This window comes from Bombyx mandarina, chromosome 12 (genome assembly GCF_030267445.1).
Source record: "Bombyx mandarina strain Sakado chromosome 12, ASM3026744v2".
NCBI classification, from domain to species: Eukaryota; Metazoa; Arthropoda; class Insecta; order Lepidoptera; family Bombycidae; genus Bombyx; species Bombyx mandarina.
In genome coordinates this window covers 7,880,319-7,901,565 of record NC_143219.1, presented here as the reverse complement: position 1 = coordinate 7,901,565, position 21,247 = coordinate 7,880,319, and the positions used below count along the sequence as shown (strand labels likewise).

General features: G+C 34.7%; 1 protein-coding gene across 1 annotated transcript in view; it reads left to right on the top strand.

The window, feature by feature from the left end:
• Tmtc2 (Transmembrane O-mannosyltransferase targeting cadherins 2) overlaps window positions 1-21,023 on the top strand; it is a 112,849-nt gene extending 91,826 nt beyond the window's left edge. The window contains exons 6-11 of the mRNA XM_089731897.1: window positions 8,022-8,107; window positions 10,471-10,733; window positions 14,282-14,422; window positions 14,891-14,975; window positions 18,200-18,378; window positions 18,858-21,023. Of these exons, the coding sequence (XP_089588023.1) occupies window positions 8,022-8,107; window positions 10,471-10,733; window positions 14,282-14,422; window positions 14,891-14,975; window positions 18,200-18,378; window positions 18,858-19,025 (922 nt within the window). The 3' untranslated portion in view covers window positions 19,026-21,023. The remainder of the gene's footprint in view (window positions 1-8,021; window positions 8,108-10,470; window positions 10,734-14,281; window positions 14,423-14,890; window positions 14,976-18,199; window positions 18,379-18,857) is intronic.
• The last annotated feature ends 224 nt before the right edge of the window (window positions 21,024-21,247 follow it).

The window sequence follows — 21,247 nt, the reverse complement described above, 5'->3', positions numbered from 1 at the left end:
GGCTCCAGTAACCACTTAACACCAGGTGGGCTGTGAGCTCGTCCATACATCTAAGCAATAAAAAAAAAATAAAAAAAAATATGATAATTAAAATTTTTTAAGTGTAAATAAATGTTGTAGGTAATTATTGGTGCGATGTGTTTTAAGCCGGCGCGGACTCTGACTGTCCGTTTTATTTAGTTCGCGAAGCAATCATGGCTTGTTGTTTGAATAAAACGAAGGCTAGGGCTCCATTTCTTAATTATGCGATATCTTCGTTTGGATTTCATAAACTTCGGCAGACGTCTGACACCAAATATGTCACATAGTTCGCACACACACAACAATGTACTTAAGCTGCATACAATATTATACATACACCGTTTACAATTGTTAGAGTGACATTACTCAGACTAATAACGTTCCTTTATCAAACTTTTAAAGGAATTTAGCAATGCCGTATATCTATTAGATACCGGCACGGCATTCCACTGTTGAGTGGCATAGACTATGTTATTGTATTTATGTATTGTACTATGTTATGTTATGTTATAGGATTGTAGCTTTGCGGAATGCACAAGCTGTACAGAAAGCACACGATTATAGTTCACTATCGAACTGAGTTCATTCGTCTGAGCTTATACGTTTCCAGACATCATTTTTATCACGTATCATTCAGGTCTGGAGTGAACTACTCGATAGCGTTACTTGAGCACTATAGAGTACTTCTTCAGACGAGATTTGAAAAAAGTCCGCAGGGGTAGGTAGCGGATTAGCTGTGCTTCTGGCTTTGGTATGAGCATTTTAATGGTAATTGAGTCAGAATAATAACGTCGTCTGCCTGAAGTCGCCGTTAAATGAGATCTCTATTTGAATTGTATTGCAAAATAACCGGAAATCTTTTTAAGCCAAAATTTCCAGCTATCTCTATAACCTATTACCAAATAAAACTTTGGTATATACTTATATACACAATAATACACTTACCTACATATAAATGTATATTACATTTACATGTCTATATATAAATGTATACAGAGTATACGTAAAGTGTCTCTTAAAATGTAATACATAAAATGAAAACTTTTCTGTTTGAGAAACATAGCGAAACTTCAAACGAAATGTTGAAAAAGATCTTTATTAATATGATGAAACTTTTCGAAGGTTTTTAGTTACTGAAGACGAATGTTTGAATTACCGTTTTTTTTTTTTTTTTCTTCTTTAGAAAAGCCAATTTAAAATCAAAAGTTGAGAAAGAGGGAAGATAATTGTATTTTAATGAAAGAGCTCTGCTAACTAATATTTAATAGCAAGAACGTTGTGAATCCGTTAAAAATAATCGAGTTTAAAAAGTTAAATTTAAAAAAGGCCACATCATTTTAAATGATAATGGAAACTAGAACGGGTTATGACATCGTCGTTAATATAATGCATTTAACATGTCCGGAATGTGAGTCGACAGGGGCATCTAACCTGTCTATTTAAAAATGTAATCAAAATTATATCTCAATTCGTATTAACATCAAGAGGGCCGTGAGCTCAAGTAAGCTGAGAAGTTAAGCCGTATATTACGGATTAGGTTTTCATTGAAAAAAGTGCAAATTCGGATCTTCAATTCGCATACTTTAACTACTGCTTATTTCGAACAAGCTTTTCAAATTTTTTTCGAAGTATCTCGAAAATGCCTTCGCGCCCGCAACTTCGCCCACATGCGTTCACTCTAAGTCCTAGCAGAAACACGTGCTCAGCAATGGCATAAAATACTTCCTATATTTTTCCATGGTTCGGACAATTTCCATACGTAATATTCAGTTCAGTGGTTTGAACGTTAAACATTAATAGACTTAAAATTACTTTCTCATAAATAATAAATAGGATTTCGTATGAAATTTCTTACGTCTAACGGTATGAGTGATTTCCAAAAGAGACGTTAGGTGTTTTTTACCACATGCGATTTTAATGAAACAGAGCCCAAATTCTGGTCTCTACTTACTTTCTCAGCTCACTTGAGCTCAATGCCCATCTTGTGTTAGTGGTTACCGAGGTCCATATAGACATCACAGTGTGAATGCCGCTGGCTATCTTGAGACTTGAGGTCTATGTCTATATATATGAGTATGTCTATGAAATTCCTTCATTGTGAAGTCATTCGTCAGTCTCATTCGTGAGTATGAATCTTAAATGTATTTCACAACAAAACTTGGTACCTGCATGAGATTCGAATTTTTTTGTTATTATTTTCATTGCTATGCACGATGTAGGTACAACAATTTTTCATATAATCTGAATTAAGTAAAATCACTTTTACTTTCAGCGTCTGAAAAATGAAATTTCATTTTACTTTGTAAAGTTTCGCTTTTTGTTGTACGTATTCAAGATTAAGCTGGAAAAGTGTAGTTTTGTAGCATTTTGCTACGGATAAGTGATTTACAGACGGTTGCTTTAGCTAAGGGGATTAGATTAAGCCTAGACAACGTGCTTTTAGCTTTTAAACCTTTGTGGGGAAATTTGCGGGGATTTTTATTTCAAAAATATAAAACAAAATGTAAGAGCTTTTAGGAACGTATGTGTTTGTTAAATGTGTGGGATTTAAAGATTTAGAGGCTTACATTGCCTGTACTGATGGTAAAATATTTAAAATTGAAAAAAAAATTGCTGCTAAATTAATGGGTTTTTTCTTGTAAATAGGTGAAGACGAGTCCTTAAACAAATTATATACACAAAGTGATTGCCGCCACCCTTGCAGACTCTTTTAATGAGTCTTTATATTAAGTATGATATTAGGTATTAGGTGTGGTATCGTATTAGGTATATAATATAATAAAAGGATATATGATGATGCTACATCGGTAGGTACTACTGGCTTACTTATAATATTTTAAGTTGAGGCGTCGTACTCGCGTCTCCTGCTGAATGGCAGTATTCACTTTATTGGATTTGTTTGTACTAGTCTAGTATCACTAGTAGCAGGTGAGCCATGATCTCATCTGTCCATCTAATGAAATAAAAAGTATACTATTGAATTAACACAACAATAAACAACAAAACACACAACAACATTTTTGAAAATATTTCAATTTCAGTCGAAACAAATGATGAAGAAGAACCTTCAAAAACGTCATAGAATCGTAGATAATTGAGAAATTCCATTAACGTGAAATCCAGTACACCAACACAAATAATGAAAGCGGAAACAATGAAAAATAATAATCCGAAGGAGCCTTTGTCTCCATAAATTGACGACATAAAATAGTTTGCGTTGCGTTATTATTAAAGCGCGCTTATAAACATTAATTCAATTCACAATTTGTCACCTCGGTTAAATCGCGGAATGTTAGTATCGCGTGACTGTACAAACCCCGCCTCGGTTGAGGCATCCGACTCATTTCATAGGCGTTCATTGTATAAATTACTTATATCATGCGCTAAGTAAACCACGCTGCCGCTACTACTCTACAATTTATAATTAAACGAATTGAAAACTCCGTGACGTCATTGCTTTTGTAAGTAAGGAAATAAGCGTTGTTGTAAAGTAGACAATAAGTAACTTATAGTTTTACTTATAAGTTATACTTATAGTTATACTTAGAGTTATACTTATAAGTTATAGTTATATCCGGTCATCGTCCTCGTCGAACCCATCGCATGCGACGAAGGGCTCGACGAGCGAATTAACCCATAGACACAGCCCACTGAGTTTCTCACCGGATGCTCTCAGTGGGTTGCGTTTCCGATCCGGTGGTAGATTTTGCGAAGCACTGCTCTTGCTAGGGTCAGTATTAGCATCACTCCGGTTTGAGCCCCGTGAGCTCACGTACTAGTTAAGGTTACGCTGAAATAGCCTCTCAAGGCTATCAGCTTAGGTAGGAAAAAAAAGTTATACTTATAGTTATACTTATAGTTACACTTATAGTTATTGGCTGTGTAGTTTTCGGTCTAGGATAGCACGAAATGCACGAAATGCATAGAAAGAATAGTATGCTTTCTCCTCCCCTGAGTGTCGTAAAAAAGGCTCATCCATGAATAAGATGCATCGCTACTAAATATGATGTCAGCGTACCACAAACGCCAACCGGCATTTGTTGATGGCAGATCATAACGGATGGGTACTACCATTCTATTTTAATTGTGCTGCATACGTGTGTTCTAATTTGGTTGCCACGCCAAATCTACGGGTTCCCAACAGAAGCCAAATGTCGACACAGCACCAGAAAAGCCTTGCAGCTTTGTACAGGAGTTGAAGTTTGATATATTAAATCTGTTATGTGCGAAATATTGGTGATGGAACCACCGATTTTTAATAATGCTACGTATTTATTTATAATGCTACGCAAAAATTCGGGCTTTGAGGGAGCTTTCTTTTGAGGAGCTTTCTCGGCACTGTGGTTTCTTAAAATGAGTTTTGAGAAGAGTCCTTAGTAGTAAGCAGAGATTATAGGCGTCTTAAGTCGCTTATGTTTATGACAAACATCAGTAGCCACCATCAGATGGGCTACATGCTTGTCTGCCTGTGCGTGGAATAAAAAAGTTATTTTTATCATGCCCACAAACAATTTTATCATGCTTACAACAAATCCAAGCATTACACACGATCGAATTCAAGATTTCAATAAATGTACAATTCGTTGGTTGTAACGTATTCGTGTGAGTTATGGCGACGGTGCACGGTGACCGACAAAGCTGCCATATTTCCCGAACGTGCCAAATTAAACAAACATTTCGTCATATTAATTTATGCAACGGCAACGTTGGCGGGGCTTATCATAATTTATGGCTTTAAAGCGAAATTGTTCTGGGAATCCCATAATTTAATACTTTTGCACATGTCCGAAATGATCCGATGACACATGTGCTCTTGGCTTATCTAACCTTGTCCGACAAACATTGGATAATGTATTAGAGGAATAAATAAATAATATATTAGTAAATTACAAAACTTTGTAAAGGAAAATACGCTTGGCGCAATTGTATCGTATGATTCGATTATGTTGATATTAAATCAGACTAGTACGAATATTTCTATTTAACACATGTTCAAGAATGGCTTTCACAACGAAGTAATAAAATCATCTATAATAATAATTAAAAAACCCTCAATAGCCAGAAGTTGTGTAATTAATAGTGGATGGGTATACTGTAGGCACACCCAGACAGGTTGTTCTACCAACATATTTCTTACGAAGCAAACTTGTATTGTGGTTTTGAAGGGTTGGAACATTCGTAATGCGAATGAGAATGAGTGAGAATTGGCATATCGCAAGATTGGTGGTGGCATCCTCATTGTGATGTCAATGGGTCTAATAACATCCTGATGTTAAGTGGCCATCCTGATTTCCATCAGCTTGTTCGCTCGTCTTGTAATATATTATTATTATTATTATCCTGCCCTTCTCCCAGTTACCTGGGGTCGGCGCAACATGTTTTCTCCTTCCATACTCTTCTACCATATACCATTTCTTCGCTCACTGCTATAAATGAATTAAATAAAAAAAATTAGATCGTTTCGAGTCGGAAAAAATACGAAAATTAAAGTACATAATAAGTGGGCTGGAGCTGTGTGCCACTTGGAGTGAGCCACTTAAAACTTTTAAAGTGAGCTATGATTTTAAATAGAAAACGAATAAAATAGTATTCGCCGCTGATTTAAATAGGTCTTTCATCTACATTAGGTGTGCCGGATGTCGAGCGGCAATTAGAGCTATAAAAAACACTACACCGATTATACTGTTTTTATTCAAACAAAAACAAAAAACAAAAATATTTTATCAACATGAAGCGCATAATTAATTTGGTGATGATTATAAGCACTCAGAGAAAAGAAAATCTTTTTTTTATAAGTGATCACCGTCACTAATAGAAACTAGCAACGGCATAAACACAACTTCAGAGCCGAAAAATACTAATCGAATCATTTTCGGCTTCGCGTTGTTTTATGAATGAAGAGCTTTTGATAGGTTTATCGAGTGTGATGCACGAATTAAAATATTTATAATTTACAATATTTCATTCTACGTGAATTTCTAATTTAAGGCACGTTAAAAATATTACATTGAAAGGAGGGATACAATCTTGAGCAGTTGATGGTGACGAGTAAGATAGAGGGCAAGCGTCCCAGAGGACGCAGTCCCACGAGTCGGACCAAATTCGGTCTTGTCTGGACATCAAACTCCACGATACCCTCCACGATGCCAAAGATCGCAGCAGATGGTGAACAATCGTACAAGAGAGATTGATGCAGCGAGAGAGTCACGACCCTCAGTAATGAGGAAAACGACGCAAGGAGGAGGAAAAATATTACACAACCGTTTATTTACGAAGTCTGAATTTTTCGTAGAAATAAAAATAAAAAAACTTCATTATTTTGCGAGGAGCAAGAACGTTGCAACAATTAGAAGGGAATTAGTAACAAATTATTGCTTGCGAAGAGGAGGTATAATGGCCGGCAGGGTTGGATGGTTCTCATTAGTGTTCGTCGGTCCCGAGCACAGCCTCGTTGCGGAACCTGCATTATTCATGCGGACAATATTGCACTACCGCACTTACATATATACGCCTACCGTTTTATTTTTGCTAAATCATTCAATACGTACCTTTATTTAATTTACACATGTACCTATCTATTTGTTTTTTTTTAAATTTCATACACACCTTTTTTAACTAAGCTAGCTTATGACCTACATAATAATTATGTGAGAATTGAATAAACCTCTCACATTTAATATTACGTCAAAAATACACTTGAAAAAACAGATGCATCCAGATATTGAACAATATATATATTTTTTAAGAAATATTCCAAACGAGACCCAATTATTAGATTCATTAGATGTAATCATCAAAGACCGTCGGTAGTGTCGGTAAGACAAGCGATGATCTTGAATGAGTTGGTTATACCATCGTACTTATTTCAATCACGTAATAAGCATATTTCAATTGTAGAACAGGTGCTAAACACTACAATTTCAAACTCCGACCTTACATTTGGAACTCCTGTAACGACTTCACAACGTCTGGCCAGACCAGGTAGGTCTTGAGTGGCCTGTTTACTCATTAAGAGCTATAAAATCGATCAAAGAGAAGATTTTATATTTACATATGTGTATTATACATACGACAAAGCAATGGACTATAGAAATTCGATTTTTGATTAACAAACAGCATGCTCGAAAAATTCTATTGTATGGGTGTATATGGACAAAACGAAAATTCCATGCAATTCCCTATGTTAAAGTAATTTGGATCCAATATTCATTAATGGTCGGTTCAATTCTGCGGTATACATTCAGGCCATGAATTAGGAACGGCAAAATGCTCGAGACTGATTAGCAGGAAATCGAAATCGGTCAGTGCAATATCGAAGCCCATTGACGTAACTGTTGGCTGTATTATATCGTTTGTTTTTGGTCAGCTATAAAAGATTTTCGTTAAATTTCTGCAAACATGCTCATTTTTATGTTACCGATTGGCAACCTTTCTTGTTTTTTATTGCTTAGATGGTTGGACGAGCTCACAGCCCTACTGGTGTTAAGTGGTTACTGGAGCTCATAGACATCTACAACGTAAATGCGCCGCCCACCTTGATATATAAGTTCTAAGATCTCAGTATAGTTACAACGGCTGCCCCACCTTTCATACCGAAACGCATTATTGGTTCACGGCAGAAATAGGCAGGGTGGTGGTACCTACCCGCGCGAACTCACATTGGTCCTACCACCAGTACTAAACTCTTCGAATTAGAATTGAAGTACTGATTTAGAGTTACCAAAGTCTTGATTTAATCTTCCAGATAATTTTTGTTAGCTTCGTTAAATTAGAAGTGAGAATAAAGCTTATTTTTATGTCGCTCAATTAGAGCGATATAAAAATAAGCTACGGATTGTTGCCACGGATTAATAAAAGCAGAATTCCAAGCGTTTTCCGGAAATGAAATATGTGATCGATACTACTCTAATTGATACTATTTTTATTGGGAATTGTTACGAATTACGTATTATATTTATTTCGAATAAAACATAATAACAACGCTGTTTTCTTTGTTTCAGGGGAATTTTACTACAGAACCAAAGGAGGTACGGCGAAGCTATCAAAAGTTTTGAGAGAGCAATTTACTTTCGACCTTCAATGGCTCGTAAGTTGCCGAGATAAATTTAATTATTAAAAATTACAAAAGTCTTCTCTGAAAATTATGTGATAGCCATTATTAACGGTCTACGTATAATTAATTACATTATTTTATTCAATTACTTCAAGATAGTAGTAAGAATCAGGGCTGCTACGTAATTAATAAGATTAAACTAAAATATTATACAGAAATTTATAGTTACCGTCTTTAAGTTTTGATTTGCTTTAATAATGAGTCCACTCTATCTTATTTAAGAAAAAAGAAATGTTTTTTTTTTGTTTTTAATTTTTATATAAGTTGTATTAGAAGCCCACACACATAGGTCCCATCATCATGAGCCGCAAATCGATGCAAATCCGATTGAGATTGGAACCTTTAAGCTTCCTCCTTGAGATGTTTATGGGCTCCGGAAACCACCTAGCATTAAATGGTGAATAAGCTCGTCCATCCATTTAATTAAAAATCAAGAATAAAATACGTTTCGGTAAAAAAAAGTCAATAAAATTAAATGATTTTGCTATTTTCATAACATAACGACTGTAAAATAATATAACAGTCGATCTCTGTTTATTTTATTTATCCTCAGTCACTTGCTATGTACGGGGGCGGCACTGAAAATTTCGGGAATTAACGAAGTGACACAACATTACTATTTAAAAACGTATTTATTGCTTTTCGAAGTATTATCCGCGAAATTTGACACATTTTTCCATACGATGGAACCAATCATTGAAGCAACCATTCCATTCGGAAGTTGGGGTCTCCAAAATGGCCGTTTTGTAGGCGTCCACAGCTTCTTCAGGTGATGAAAATCTCTGTCCACGCAATTTATTCTTTATTTTAGGGAAAGTATAGAGATCATTAGGGCTTAGGTCGGGGCTGTACGGCGGATGGTCTAATAATTCTATGTTTTCTTGCTCTAAAAACTCTTTTGTTCTGTGCGCGGTGTGAGAACTCGCATTGTCGTGAGGAGGATGATGCGGCGGTTGCAGTTCTCTTTACGGAGTTCAGAAACAACCTGTGGCAAACAAATGCTAGCATACCATTCTGCATTAATCGTTCTTTGTCCCTCAAGAGGAATAGTCGTAACATGGCCAGTTTTGGAGACAAACGTGGCCACCATTTTTTTTGCAATACTCCGTGAACGAACAATTTTTGTTGGCTTTAACTCATTTTCGAACACCCAAACTCGTGACTGGTTCTTTGTTTCGGGTTCGTACGCGTATATCCAGGATTCGTCACCTGATACAATGTTGTATACAGCATTTGAGGATCCTGCGTGGAATCTTTCGAGAGTTCTGACGCACCAAGTAACGCGAGCCGCTTTTTGCTCTTCACAGAGCGAATGCGGTATCCATCGGGAAAACAACTTTTTTACACCTAATTGTTCATGCAAGATTATTTGTATTTGACTCATGCCAATGTCTAAAGTTGCCTGAATTTCGCGGTATGTCACATGTCGATCTTCCTCAATCAGCTTACGCACAGCATCAACGTTTTCTTGGGTGACTGTAGTTTTTGGACGACCTTAACAGGGATCATCACTGAGCTTGACACGTCCACGTTGAAACTCAGCAAACCAGCGATAAATTGTGGTTTTGGATGCGGCTTCATCACGAAATGCAGAAATCATCCGGTCAACACACTGTTTTTGTGTTAAACCACTTCGAAAGTCATAATAAATCATCGCTCTTGAATTTTCTCGAGTCAATTCCATTTTCTCAACGACTAAACAAGTTTGACAAAACCTCGTGACAAGACCGAGAATCTTTTTTTAAATAAATAAATGGTATTCGATTTTTAAAACCAAGGAGTTTTCAATTAAAAAGATTTTAATATGACAGGAACAGTGGAAATATTCCATTCCCGATACTTTTAGTGCAGTCTAGTAGCAATTGTATTGCTTGATTTTTAGATGCTAAATTGCTAGATTTGTCGTCGTCGTGGCCTAAAGGATAAGACGTCCGGTGAATTCGTATCTAGTGATGCAACGGTGTCCGAATCCCGTAGGCGGGTACCAATTTTTATAATGAAATACGTAATTGACAAATGTTCACGATTGACTTCCACGGTGAAGGAATAACATCGTGTAATAAAAATCAAACCCGAAAAATTTTAATTTGCGTAATTACTAGTGGCCCACGCCGCCTATTTCTGCCGCAGTACTGCGTTTCGGTTTGAAGGGTAGAGCAGCCGTTATAACTATACTGAGTACTATATATATATACTGAGACCTTAGAACTTATATCTCAAGATGAGTGGCACATTTACGTTGTAGATGTATATGGGCTCCAGTAACTACTTAACACCGGGTGGGCTCGGCCACCCATTTAAGCAATAAAAAAATAAAGACAAATTAACTATTTTAGTGGCATACGTGAATTTGGGAACTTCGCTAATGGCGGACGGGCGGTTAGCTGAGGCGGCGAGTGCGTTGCGCGCCGGGTCGCGCGCGGACGGTATCCGGGTGAGAGATCGACGCGAACACGAAGCCGCACGTGTCTCTGCGTTGGTGCAACTAGCAGCTTTACACTCGCAGCGGGGACATTGGCATAAAGCGCTGTCAGCGTACAAAGACGCCCTGCAAATATTACCAGACAGCAATACTCCTATCGTTGGATGGACCCGACATGTGAGCTGATTATCCATTTTTCTCTGTGAAATCGCACAGTACAATTTTTTTTATTAAATTTCTGGTTTACGACTTTGTGTATTAGTTACGGAATTATTGATTGAAACCTAATTAAGGACACTGGAGTGTACGCTGCGCATAAGGTACTTTTAGAACTATTATGTACATCATCTAATGTCAAGAACATTGTTCGCCTATAATGGGATTTCTGTACAGTTTTAGCAATCTTACTATTTTAATTACATAATTTTATAGAATTAAATAATTAATTAAAATAGTAAGATTGCTAAAACTGTAAAACCGATTTCGGCTCTAACATTAAGCGTTATTAATCTCGAGGTATTTTTTAATGAAACTTATAACTATACGAGTAGAGAACAGCAATTATTTTAAAGATAATTGACATATAAATCGTAAAGTAAATGAAAAAATTTGGACTTGAATTCACAGAATTTTTTATGACTGAACAATAATTAATTTAGGCAGTGGAATTATATGGCTTTTCTTATAATTTGTCTATAGGTTGGTATGGTCTCACTAAAGCTGATGTGAATCAAAAAATAGCGAATGTATTTAAAACATCAGGTGGAATGTCCGTAGTCTAGTTACTGTTGATATTGCGTCTGGCGTCTGGTGACGTCATTACTTGACTATATCGCGATTCGATCTTCAGCATTACTTGTAATAAAAATGAAACAGGCAACAGGATGTATTTATTGGTTTTTCATAATTAGCTACTTAAAACCACATAAATTGATACTAAATAATAATAACGACTACTAACGACACAAATATAGGTAGTAACTATCTCAAAGAATTTATGAAGCTATAATTTAAAGAAAATATTCTCGCACGGCACTTCGGAATATGTTTGTGTGTAACACAGGAATAAGATAAATATTCTAATATTTTCTAGGGAAAAAATACTGAAAAACCTCCGCAATGATGCTTCTCGACTACTATGAATATTATGCGTTTTGTTTATACAGGGTTTAATAGGCTGATTTGTTTGCTGGCACTATGTGCAAGCGATATTAAATATCAATTCAAAAAAATCGTTCAAATCTAACTATATTATGTATTGCGTAAAATGTAATGAACTTATATAATAATAGTAATAAAAAATGCTGACAGAAATTTTACCTACAAATTTGCATCTGTACAAAATGGCGAATTTATCTTTTTTTTTTTTTTTTTATTGCCTAGACTTATTACTGGTGGTAGGACCTCTTGTGAGTCCGCACGGGTAGGTACCAGCGCCCCGCTTATTTCTGCCGTGAAGCAGTAATGCGTTTCGGTTTGAAGGGTGGGGCAGCCGTTGTAACTATACTGAGACCTTAGAATTTCTATCTCAAAGTGTGTGGCGTATTTACGTTGTAGATGTCTATGGGTTCCAGTAACCACTTAACACCGGGTGGGCTGTGAGCTCGTCCACACATCTAGGCAATTTATCTTAAGGCGATGCTGAGCTACAAATATGACAAAATCCAATAGGCAGTGTCAACTTTTCAAGTATTTATGTAGACCTAAAAATCTTACACAAACGCCTTACAGCGCGCAAGAAGCAATCGGTAAAATTTATGTAATCCGGTTTGAATGAAAATAAGGCTGTTATTTCATAACAAATTGATATTTAGACCAGATATCTCAAGATGGGCAGCAATCAAGAGTATTTTGGTATATATAGGCTGAGATATGGCCCCTTTAATAATTTTCTAGGTCTAGGTAAAATAAAGGTCATCTATACCAGGAAAGACATGAAATACTTAAACCTGAAATTGTCCCACAAAAAGTATTTCAATCGTCCAATACCGGCCAGTGTTGATAGTTCGTATACGTAAATCAATGTACTGTACATGATTTAGCAGTTAGTAATAGTAAATAGCTTTAGTATATTCGGCGTGTCTCTGTGTGTGGTGTAGCTTTGAACATAAAGAACGCTTAGCAACTAATATCAATATATATATCTATGTAGTTTGGTTCACATCGATATTGGGTTGATGTGTAATACTATACGTTAGGTATGGGTTTACGGAAACAAGCGGTGGTGAGAACGATGAGCGAGGCGTAACCATATTTTTATTTTTATTCGATAGCAAAATTTTAATATGATGAATTATGAGGTGTTGACTTATGTTATCTAAGTAAATAGATGGAGCGGTGCTAATCTAAATTGACACGGCACCCCTAGCAAGCGTTGTGGCCGTATAGCAAATTAGATTCAATAAATAATTAATTGTAATTAATTCAACAGATTTATTTTCTATCAACCGAATCGTAGAATAAAAAGAATTTTCGACATTAGGAAAGGATTATCCAAGAAATTTATACAAAAAAGGACAACTTAGGCATAAATATTAGGAAAACTCTACAATTTAGCTGGTTCATGTTGAATTACAACAACTCATACTTTAATCATATTTAACGTCATTATACCATGAAATGTTGGAAGAGCATAAGTCCAGTGACTTCAATAGTCGAAGACTTAACTAGTTTGTTGCCGCAGGGTAGCTCGCTGCCTGGGCCCGATTTAAAAATCATGCGCTTTAATTCGCACAAACCTGTTGTGTTATCCGCCCGCCTATCATAATAGTTTGATATTTCACACCCGCCCTGGTGAACCAAGTCTAAGAACAAACCCGGGTTGTGCTTAGTTCATATAAATGTTTTCCCTGTTTCCTTCTTAGCTTTAGACCAAATGTATCATAAAATTAATCTATCTTCTTTTTTTTATTGCCCTTGTAGGCAGACGAGCATACGGCCCACCTGATGATGAGTAGTTACCGTCGCCCATGGACTTCAGCAATGCTAGGGGCAGAGCCAAGCCGCTGCCTATCGTCTATACCGCCACTCATTTATACTCTATTCATTTTAGTAAATTAATTTATAAAAGTAGAAATTCTCCGATATTACGAAAATTACCTATCTATTCGCCGTTCTCAAATTGAGAAGTTAAAACAAAAATAATTAATTTATTTAATTGAATATTTATTGATGAAAAGATAATTAGAATAACCATAAACCAGAATAAATAATAAGAAGTACCAGTAAAGCCTGAGGAATCCTGGTTCAAGCTGAAGATCTTCGTTCACAAGGCTACGCGACACTCCTAATGTTGTTCATATATTGCGCATGTTGTGTGTTTCACAAGATTGGGAATTCATTGAGGCTACATGTACATTTTGGAAGAAAATTTTCTTTTCTGCACTCTCATTTGTGCCCTCACAAGAAACTTTAAACGTAAAAACCTTCCATTATATTGTTGAATTGAAATGAATTGATGTTATTAAATTTCGAAGACCGATCGAAGTGTATTTATTATCTACTATTGGTATTACTAGAAAACGGTTTTATGACGCTATCGTGGTACAGCGCACGTACGTATTTTATATCATAGATTTCAGAATGGACAGGCTGAGCACACTTAAGTTTTTAAAATACGGCTTGTTACTGATTGTTAAGTGCTGTCAATATTATGGACGATTAAGCTGACCCGTTCATCAATAACGTTTCCTAAAACGTTACCTATAATATATTTTTTATTTCAGAACGTGCTATCTATGGCGAGTGAAATATATGTGCAGCTTCAACAATGGCCGTTGGCGGAAAACAGCATTCTTTCAGCCTTGGCCATAGCACCTCAAGACGTACGCACACATGTCACACTTGCACAAATACTTGCGAGAAACGTAAGTAATTCATACGTACACTAATTAAAGGCTCTACTGTCAGCTTGCTAAAAAAAAATTGAAGCCACAGACACCTTAGGACCTAAGATCTAAATCTTAACTGGATAGTATATAAGACCTCTCCTCCTCATCAAACCAGAGTCGAGATGAGCTTGAGATCAGAAATAGACACGACGGCGGCACCTACCGGTGAGGGTTGGCGATGCGCTTTATCGATTACAGGAAAGTTGCTTTAGGATGAATCCGTGGTCACAAATTTCATCATTAACTTCACTAATCATCATTTCATCATCTTTCAAATTTACTTTTAAATGTGGTCGTTCAATATAGGATTTTTATTGGCTTCATTAAACGCTAAAGTAAAGCTACTTGCCAACAATAAAACTAGTAGATATTTGTGTTTACTTCAAATATACATAATGTATGAAATTAAAATGTACACACAACTGACGTCACGCAATGTTACAGACGAGTAGAAGTATGGAAGCCGAGTTGTGGTTCAAAAAGGCGCTGCTGTTAGCACCTCAAGATCCTTCTATAAGAGATCAATTTGGTAAGATTTTATAGACTCTTTTTGAGTACTTTACGCGCTCGCCGATTTATTATTTACCAGACGTCTGGGAAATAAATAAAAAATAATTATTCATTGTCTGAAATCGAAAATTCCTGGGATTTCAATTTTATCTCCGCTAACGCCCTTGTTGTATAAAATATGTGTAACGAGACTTTTTGTTTTAGAACTCGAATAGCTTTGTAAATAATGTTCGTTCATTATTGCTTACTTATATAATCAATACTTACAATTCCAAAACTAATGCATGAGTTTTTCAACTCATAATCTGTGATATTTCAATTACTTTTAGAAGCAAAGTAGAAACTTCACATAAGTAATTGTATCAGCAAAATATGAAGAACAATTTTCCAATAAACTTTCCAGACATTTTCTACAATAATGATTCTAAGTATCAAAAGGTTTTCAGTAAGTTAGCCACTACTTGCGTAACTAGAACCTTGATTTTACGACAGCCAAACAAGTCACGTACAGAAACTAATAATATATAGGTATTAATATTATACGTATAGTATAATTATTATGGTCTAGTATAATGTACAACGGTTGGGCGTAATTACTAGTGGCATATTATAAGCCCGCATGGGCAGGTACCATCAGTTTGCCTGTTTCTGTCACGAAGCAGTCTGCCATTCCGGTTTGAACGATGGATTAGCCATTATACAATATATTAGATTCTTCGATCTAAAGCTTCGAGGTGCGTGGCGACTTTCATGTTGTGTTTTTTATGGGCTCCAGTACCTGTCATGCGATAGATTTTTCATAGGGTTAGGGCTTATTGTGAAACCACATAAATAAGTACTACAATCCTACCTCATTCGGCTAAAATTATACAATATAATGGGGGCATCTCATCTGTTCAATAAAAAAAAAGATGTGTGGTGTCGTGGGACACCGGATAGGAACGAAGTTCCTTATTATAAAAATATTAATTTTAAGTTCTATTCGAGGTATAAAGAAAATAAAACTGGAGGTTTCGCAACAACCCACGGTCATTCGGTAACGTCCGAACTTATTGTGGTAGACTTCATTCGCGGTTGTTTGCATAGTGTATTGCGCAAACGAACGCTCTGAGATCGTTGTCAATGAATGATAAAAAAATATGTTATTTTTTGTACGTTGTTACAAACTTAAGTCGTACACTGTGTACATTACTAATTTGTACGTTATTACAAAGCTAAGTCGTACCCTGTGTGCATTACTAATAAAAATCTTACGTTACGGACGTTTTTCCCCGGTTAGGGTACTCCTCTGCATCGTACCATAAGGATCTTCGTTCCAAAAATTGGTAAAAGTCAAAAAAACCCTCGAAAAATACGAATGATTAATTAAAAATTAAAAATGGTGACAAACATACCATACCAGTGCCAGTCTTGATCATGTCAAGCACGAAAGGTACGGTCATAACGCTCGTCCGTGAGAGCAATTTCGTCTAAATAATCTTTGAAGTAAAATTCCCAGAATTTTTTGTCCTACATTTTTTGTAATGAAAAGTTATAAATTATTCACAAAAAAATACTTGACTAAATAAATAAATTTCGTGAATATGTACTAACGATTTTTATTTTCAACCGTTGCTTATTTAGTTTTGAGCAATATGATAAAATGATTATTAAACATTACGAATTGAATAGGCCAAAGACAAATCTCAAGACTAAAATTAAGAAAGAAAAAGATAATTTTATCTATGATTTAAGAAAGACGAAACAAAAAAAACGGCGCTTTTGGTATTTACTTCAAATGTAGACAAAAAAATTCCTTTGTAAATTGAATTTTCGTGTCTCTGTCCCTAGAGTAGATTTGGCGGTGATGAGATTTTGCTAACATTTTAATAATTTATTGGTTGTTAAGATGTTAGCAATAGTAATTTCATGATGATTTCATGTTTACAGATGCTACTAAAAATGTCTAACGATATTTTTTTCTTGCAATATGGCTTTTTACTGATAGCAAATGAAAACTGATTTTATGATTAAATCTCACGTTTTATATCCCTTGCAATTTTATCCGACGCTTTGAAATAGTTTTGCGTGGTCACAGACGACTAAGGTGTTAAGTCGACATTGAATGTTGTTGTAACTACGGAAGAAAATACGAGAACATTCAAGCTACCCACTAAAACACACACTTTTATAAAAGCTGTCAATATGATAAAATGCATTCGTCACTTAATTTTTTAAAGGCAGAGGGCTCTTAATTACATTCATATTACCGGCGTGTTTGTTAATACCACGGGGTACAAATACTATGATAATAGGATAAAATTTGTCGTTATTATTCGTACAATAGTTGAATTGCTGGCGGTTAACCAAACGGACAGGATTCCCAACAGACCATAGTCTTATTATTCTAAGATAATTTATGCTATCAGTTTTATTCTTAGATTTTTTTTAAATAATTGATCTGAGAATCATAGTTTAGAGATAGAGACTACTCACGGATTGGTGCGAAAATTATTTTGTAAAAACAGATCCGACTGTAATGTAAATGCTACAGCTTGTTTTGGAATCTGAATCTTTGAGATTTGAATTTTATGTAGCACAGGCAGTGTCTCGCGGTGAAAATAGCTTAAATGCCGCTTATTTTATTTAAATCAAATGTTTTATCTTGAAAGGCAAACGTTACTAAGCAACAATGCGTGAACTTTACAGTAGACTAATTTAAAGTTGAAATACACGAAAAAAATTATATTTTAACGAATCTAGCTGTAGGATTGAAATAATTTTAATAGACCTAGAAATATATTTTTTTTGCGCATCGAATATGGTTATTGCCTATCATTTATGTATAAAGCAGTTATTGTCGCTTAGTCACGTTTGCCTTTCAAGCGTCGATATCGTTTTTTCGCATTAAAAGTGTACAATTTCCAAAAATATTCGAAATTAAGTTAATATGTGGAATCAGTTGGTATCAACAGTATTTTTCTCATAAATACTGTCAAAAGAGCGTTGTTTAGTTTTAATTTTTTTTTAGTTCTCCTATATTTTGAGTACTATTAACAAAATTAATACATAATTTTATCTTACTTTAAAAGACAGATAATGTAACTAGTAAAAAATAAAAAAAAGAATTTTGCAAAGATGATTAATATTAAAAATATCACACGTTAAACCTTTAAAACATACACCTGTAAAATTAGTAAGTTTTGAGATTATACAGTTTTCATGCGAGAAGACGATATGTAAGTGATTATCTTCTTATGGTAGGCATGTTTCTGAGATCACATCGTCGCTTCCGCGAATCTGCGGAACAGATGGTCGTGGCTGCGCAGCTGTCGCCTGACAGCGGCGCGAGGGCTGCGGCGGCTGCCAGAGCGCTCCGTGACGCTCGGAGGTGCAGGGCGGCCGAGCGTTGGTACGCTCGAGCGGTACAGTTAAATCCTGAGGTACAGTCTGCAAAAAAACTTAATTAACAACCTCTTTAATAATATAATTGATTTCTGTTACGTACTCGCTGTACTGTGGTGGATTTTTGGGATATGAGGCCTTCTTGCCTTCTTTTTCTTCACATGCCGCGTATGGGATTGTAAGATTCTATATTGTTGGAAATATGTAAAAAAAGTTCAGACTGAAGGAAGGCCTAACATAGGCCAAAATAGGTAAATTAAATTCAGAAAATCTTATATGTGTGAATGAGGATTTGTGTCTATATAAAAATTTCAGACATAAAAGGCATAAAAATGTAAGCATATTTAAATAAATAATATTTGATGCCTTTCCAGATTTATTTATTGCTTCTTAAAGGAGACCAGCATAGCACTTGATAATGAGTTGTCATCACCGCCCATAAGCATCAGTTATGCCAGGAATAGAGCTGAGTAAATAGACGATCTGATTTTTTCATTAAAAAAGATTTTGTTAACAGGACGCCGAGTACCATTCGAACTTGGGTGCCATTTTACATCTCAACGGGAAATACACGGCAGCCGCAACCTCATACAGACGAGCGTTACAACTACAACCAAATGATGAAATCACTACAACCAATTTAAAGAGAGTCAGAGCACTGATGCACAGTCAAAGAAGGAAATAATTTTAAAACATCAATCATGTCAATTGCCAAGCTAATTAGTGAAATAAATTGTTTTAATAGACAGTTAAAAAAAACTAGAATCGTTTTGTGTTTAAGAAGGCCTCTAAAACTGTCATCGGTCATAGGACCTTTGTGGAGTCGTGTTTCAATTACGATCGATAAATATTTTATTAGATTTTATTACATTAAGATTACTCATGGTTGCTAAATCGAATTCTAATGTAATTCAAAAGGAACCTTACAAAAAAGTTCAGTTTTAGCTAGAAATTGATTAAAGTTAATATATTTTTAAAATTATAACGATTTTATACGTGGCTGGATTTTATGATACTGTGTAACTGTGAATATAAAACTTAAAAAAAAAAAATCACCTCATTAATTTATTTCGTCTTCCATAAGAAAATATTATGCTGTTTTTATAGTGAAATAAACGGTAATGGTATAAAGGCTAGTGCTCATTTGTTGTGTTGTGCTATTCTTTAGGCTACTTATAACATTCGCGAAAATAAAATTGTAATTCGGGTGAAGCTAATACGTTTTAGAAAAAAAATAATCGCAAAAACGACAACAGTGCTATTTTCAAAGTCAATGAATCTGCTAATTTTCTTGTAGACTACAGTCCTATTTAACACACTCTCCTCCTTTCGTATAGTACATTCCTACATGAGCTATATAAATACTTACTGTCTTTTGAAGACTATTTACGTATAAATAACTATAATTTCCTAATTTTCACGCTGCATCGAAATAAAACCTTGACGTGCAACGAAATGAGTTTGGTGTTGGTGTGAGAAAATTAAATTTCCTTAAATATTACAGTTTAATTAACATTTAATTAACACACATTACACAAGTAACGAAGAACGGAGTACAAAATTACCCAAAGAAGTTTTTCTTCTCGAATAATTATATTTAATAGTTTAAATCTTCATCATCTATCAAGTCATTGTGATATTATTAGCATGCTTAAAACTTTATGTTTACAAATAACAAAACATATCTATATATATTTATGTAGATACGTCATAATGAATAACATTGTTACAACTTTTATGTATCTATGTAACGTCTTTGTAAGTTAAAAAATGTAAATAAATGAATGTAAACGTAAGTATTCGTTTCTAATGAAAAATGTTATTTTCTATGTATAAAATAGTTTTGTTGTTTTCTTCTCACATCTGTGACAATAAATATAAATTACGCTTTGTAGTTGTATTATGTAAAATAAACGCCAAAATGTTTATTTATTTATATAATAATAATAGTTTGATGTGATTGTGTTTATACGGTGTGGGGCCATGATATGAAATGAGTATCAATTGTAAAAAAAAAGTAGATAGTTTGCAAATGAGGTTTCATTGCTAAAATAAACACAATCACTTGCAAGTATTATCTTTACGATTCAATTAAGCTGAAATATTTGGATTCGGAAATTGTGTTTCAACAAAAATATATACCGGTTTAATAAATATGTACATATTTCAATAAACGCAAATATTATGCTTTAATGAAGATAAAATTAAATACATTCGATATTAATCCGTGAAATTCCGAGTAGACTAAAGCTATGAAATCGGATTCTACTACTTATATGGAATTGCTTGCATACAGTTAAACAAAATCTATTTTTAAATTTAAATAATACGAGCTATTATGTCTTACCCTCAACATGCAACGATTTGAAGTTTTAGTAACTCTATTTTATAATCGAATATATTATCAATATATTATCTACCTTAATAAATTATATAGACCAATTACTTCCGAAGCATTTCACTCAAGAAGAATACAATGTCAACTTCCAATAAACATTAAGTTTGATTAAATTTTTTTTATTAATAAATCATGGAATTGTATTTAAGTAAATATTTTTGTTTGTTTAAGTACTTATAGTTAAATAGGTAAGTATGTTCGCGTTATGCAAGTAAACCTGCAAATTCCCAAAGTGATATAAATTATTGTATGTTGATAATTTTGTAAATAAAAGCTTCGATATTTTATGAATTTAATTATTTATTCCCTCCAAATTATCATTCCTCGAGCGATATCCGAGCTTGTTCGAATGAAATATTTAAATTCAGTCATGCATTTAAAAATACACATTCGGTTATAAAAATGTTGCCTACTTGGTGTTACTCGGTGTTGGTTTTATTCCCTATGAAACGAAGCCTTGGGCTGTTTTTCAACCCGGGATCCACAGATAGCACAACGTGAATGTTGCC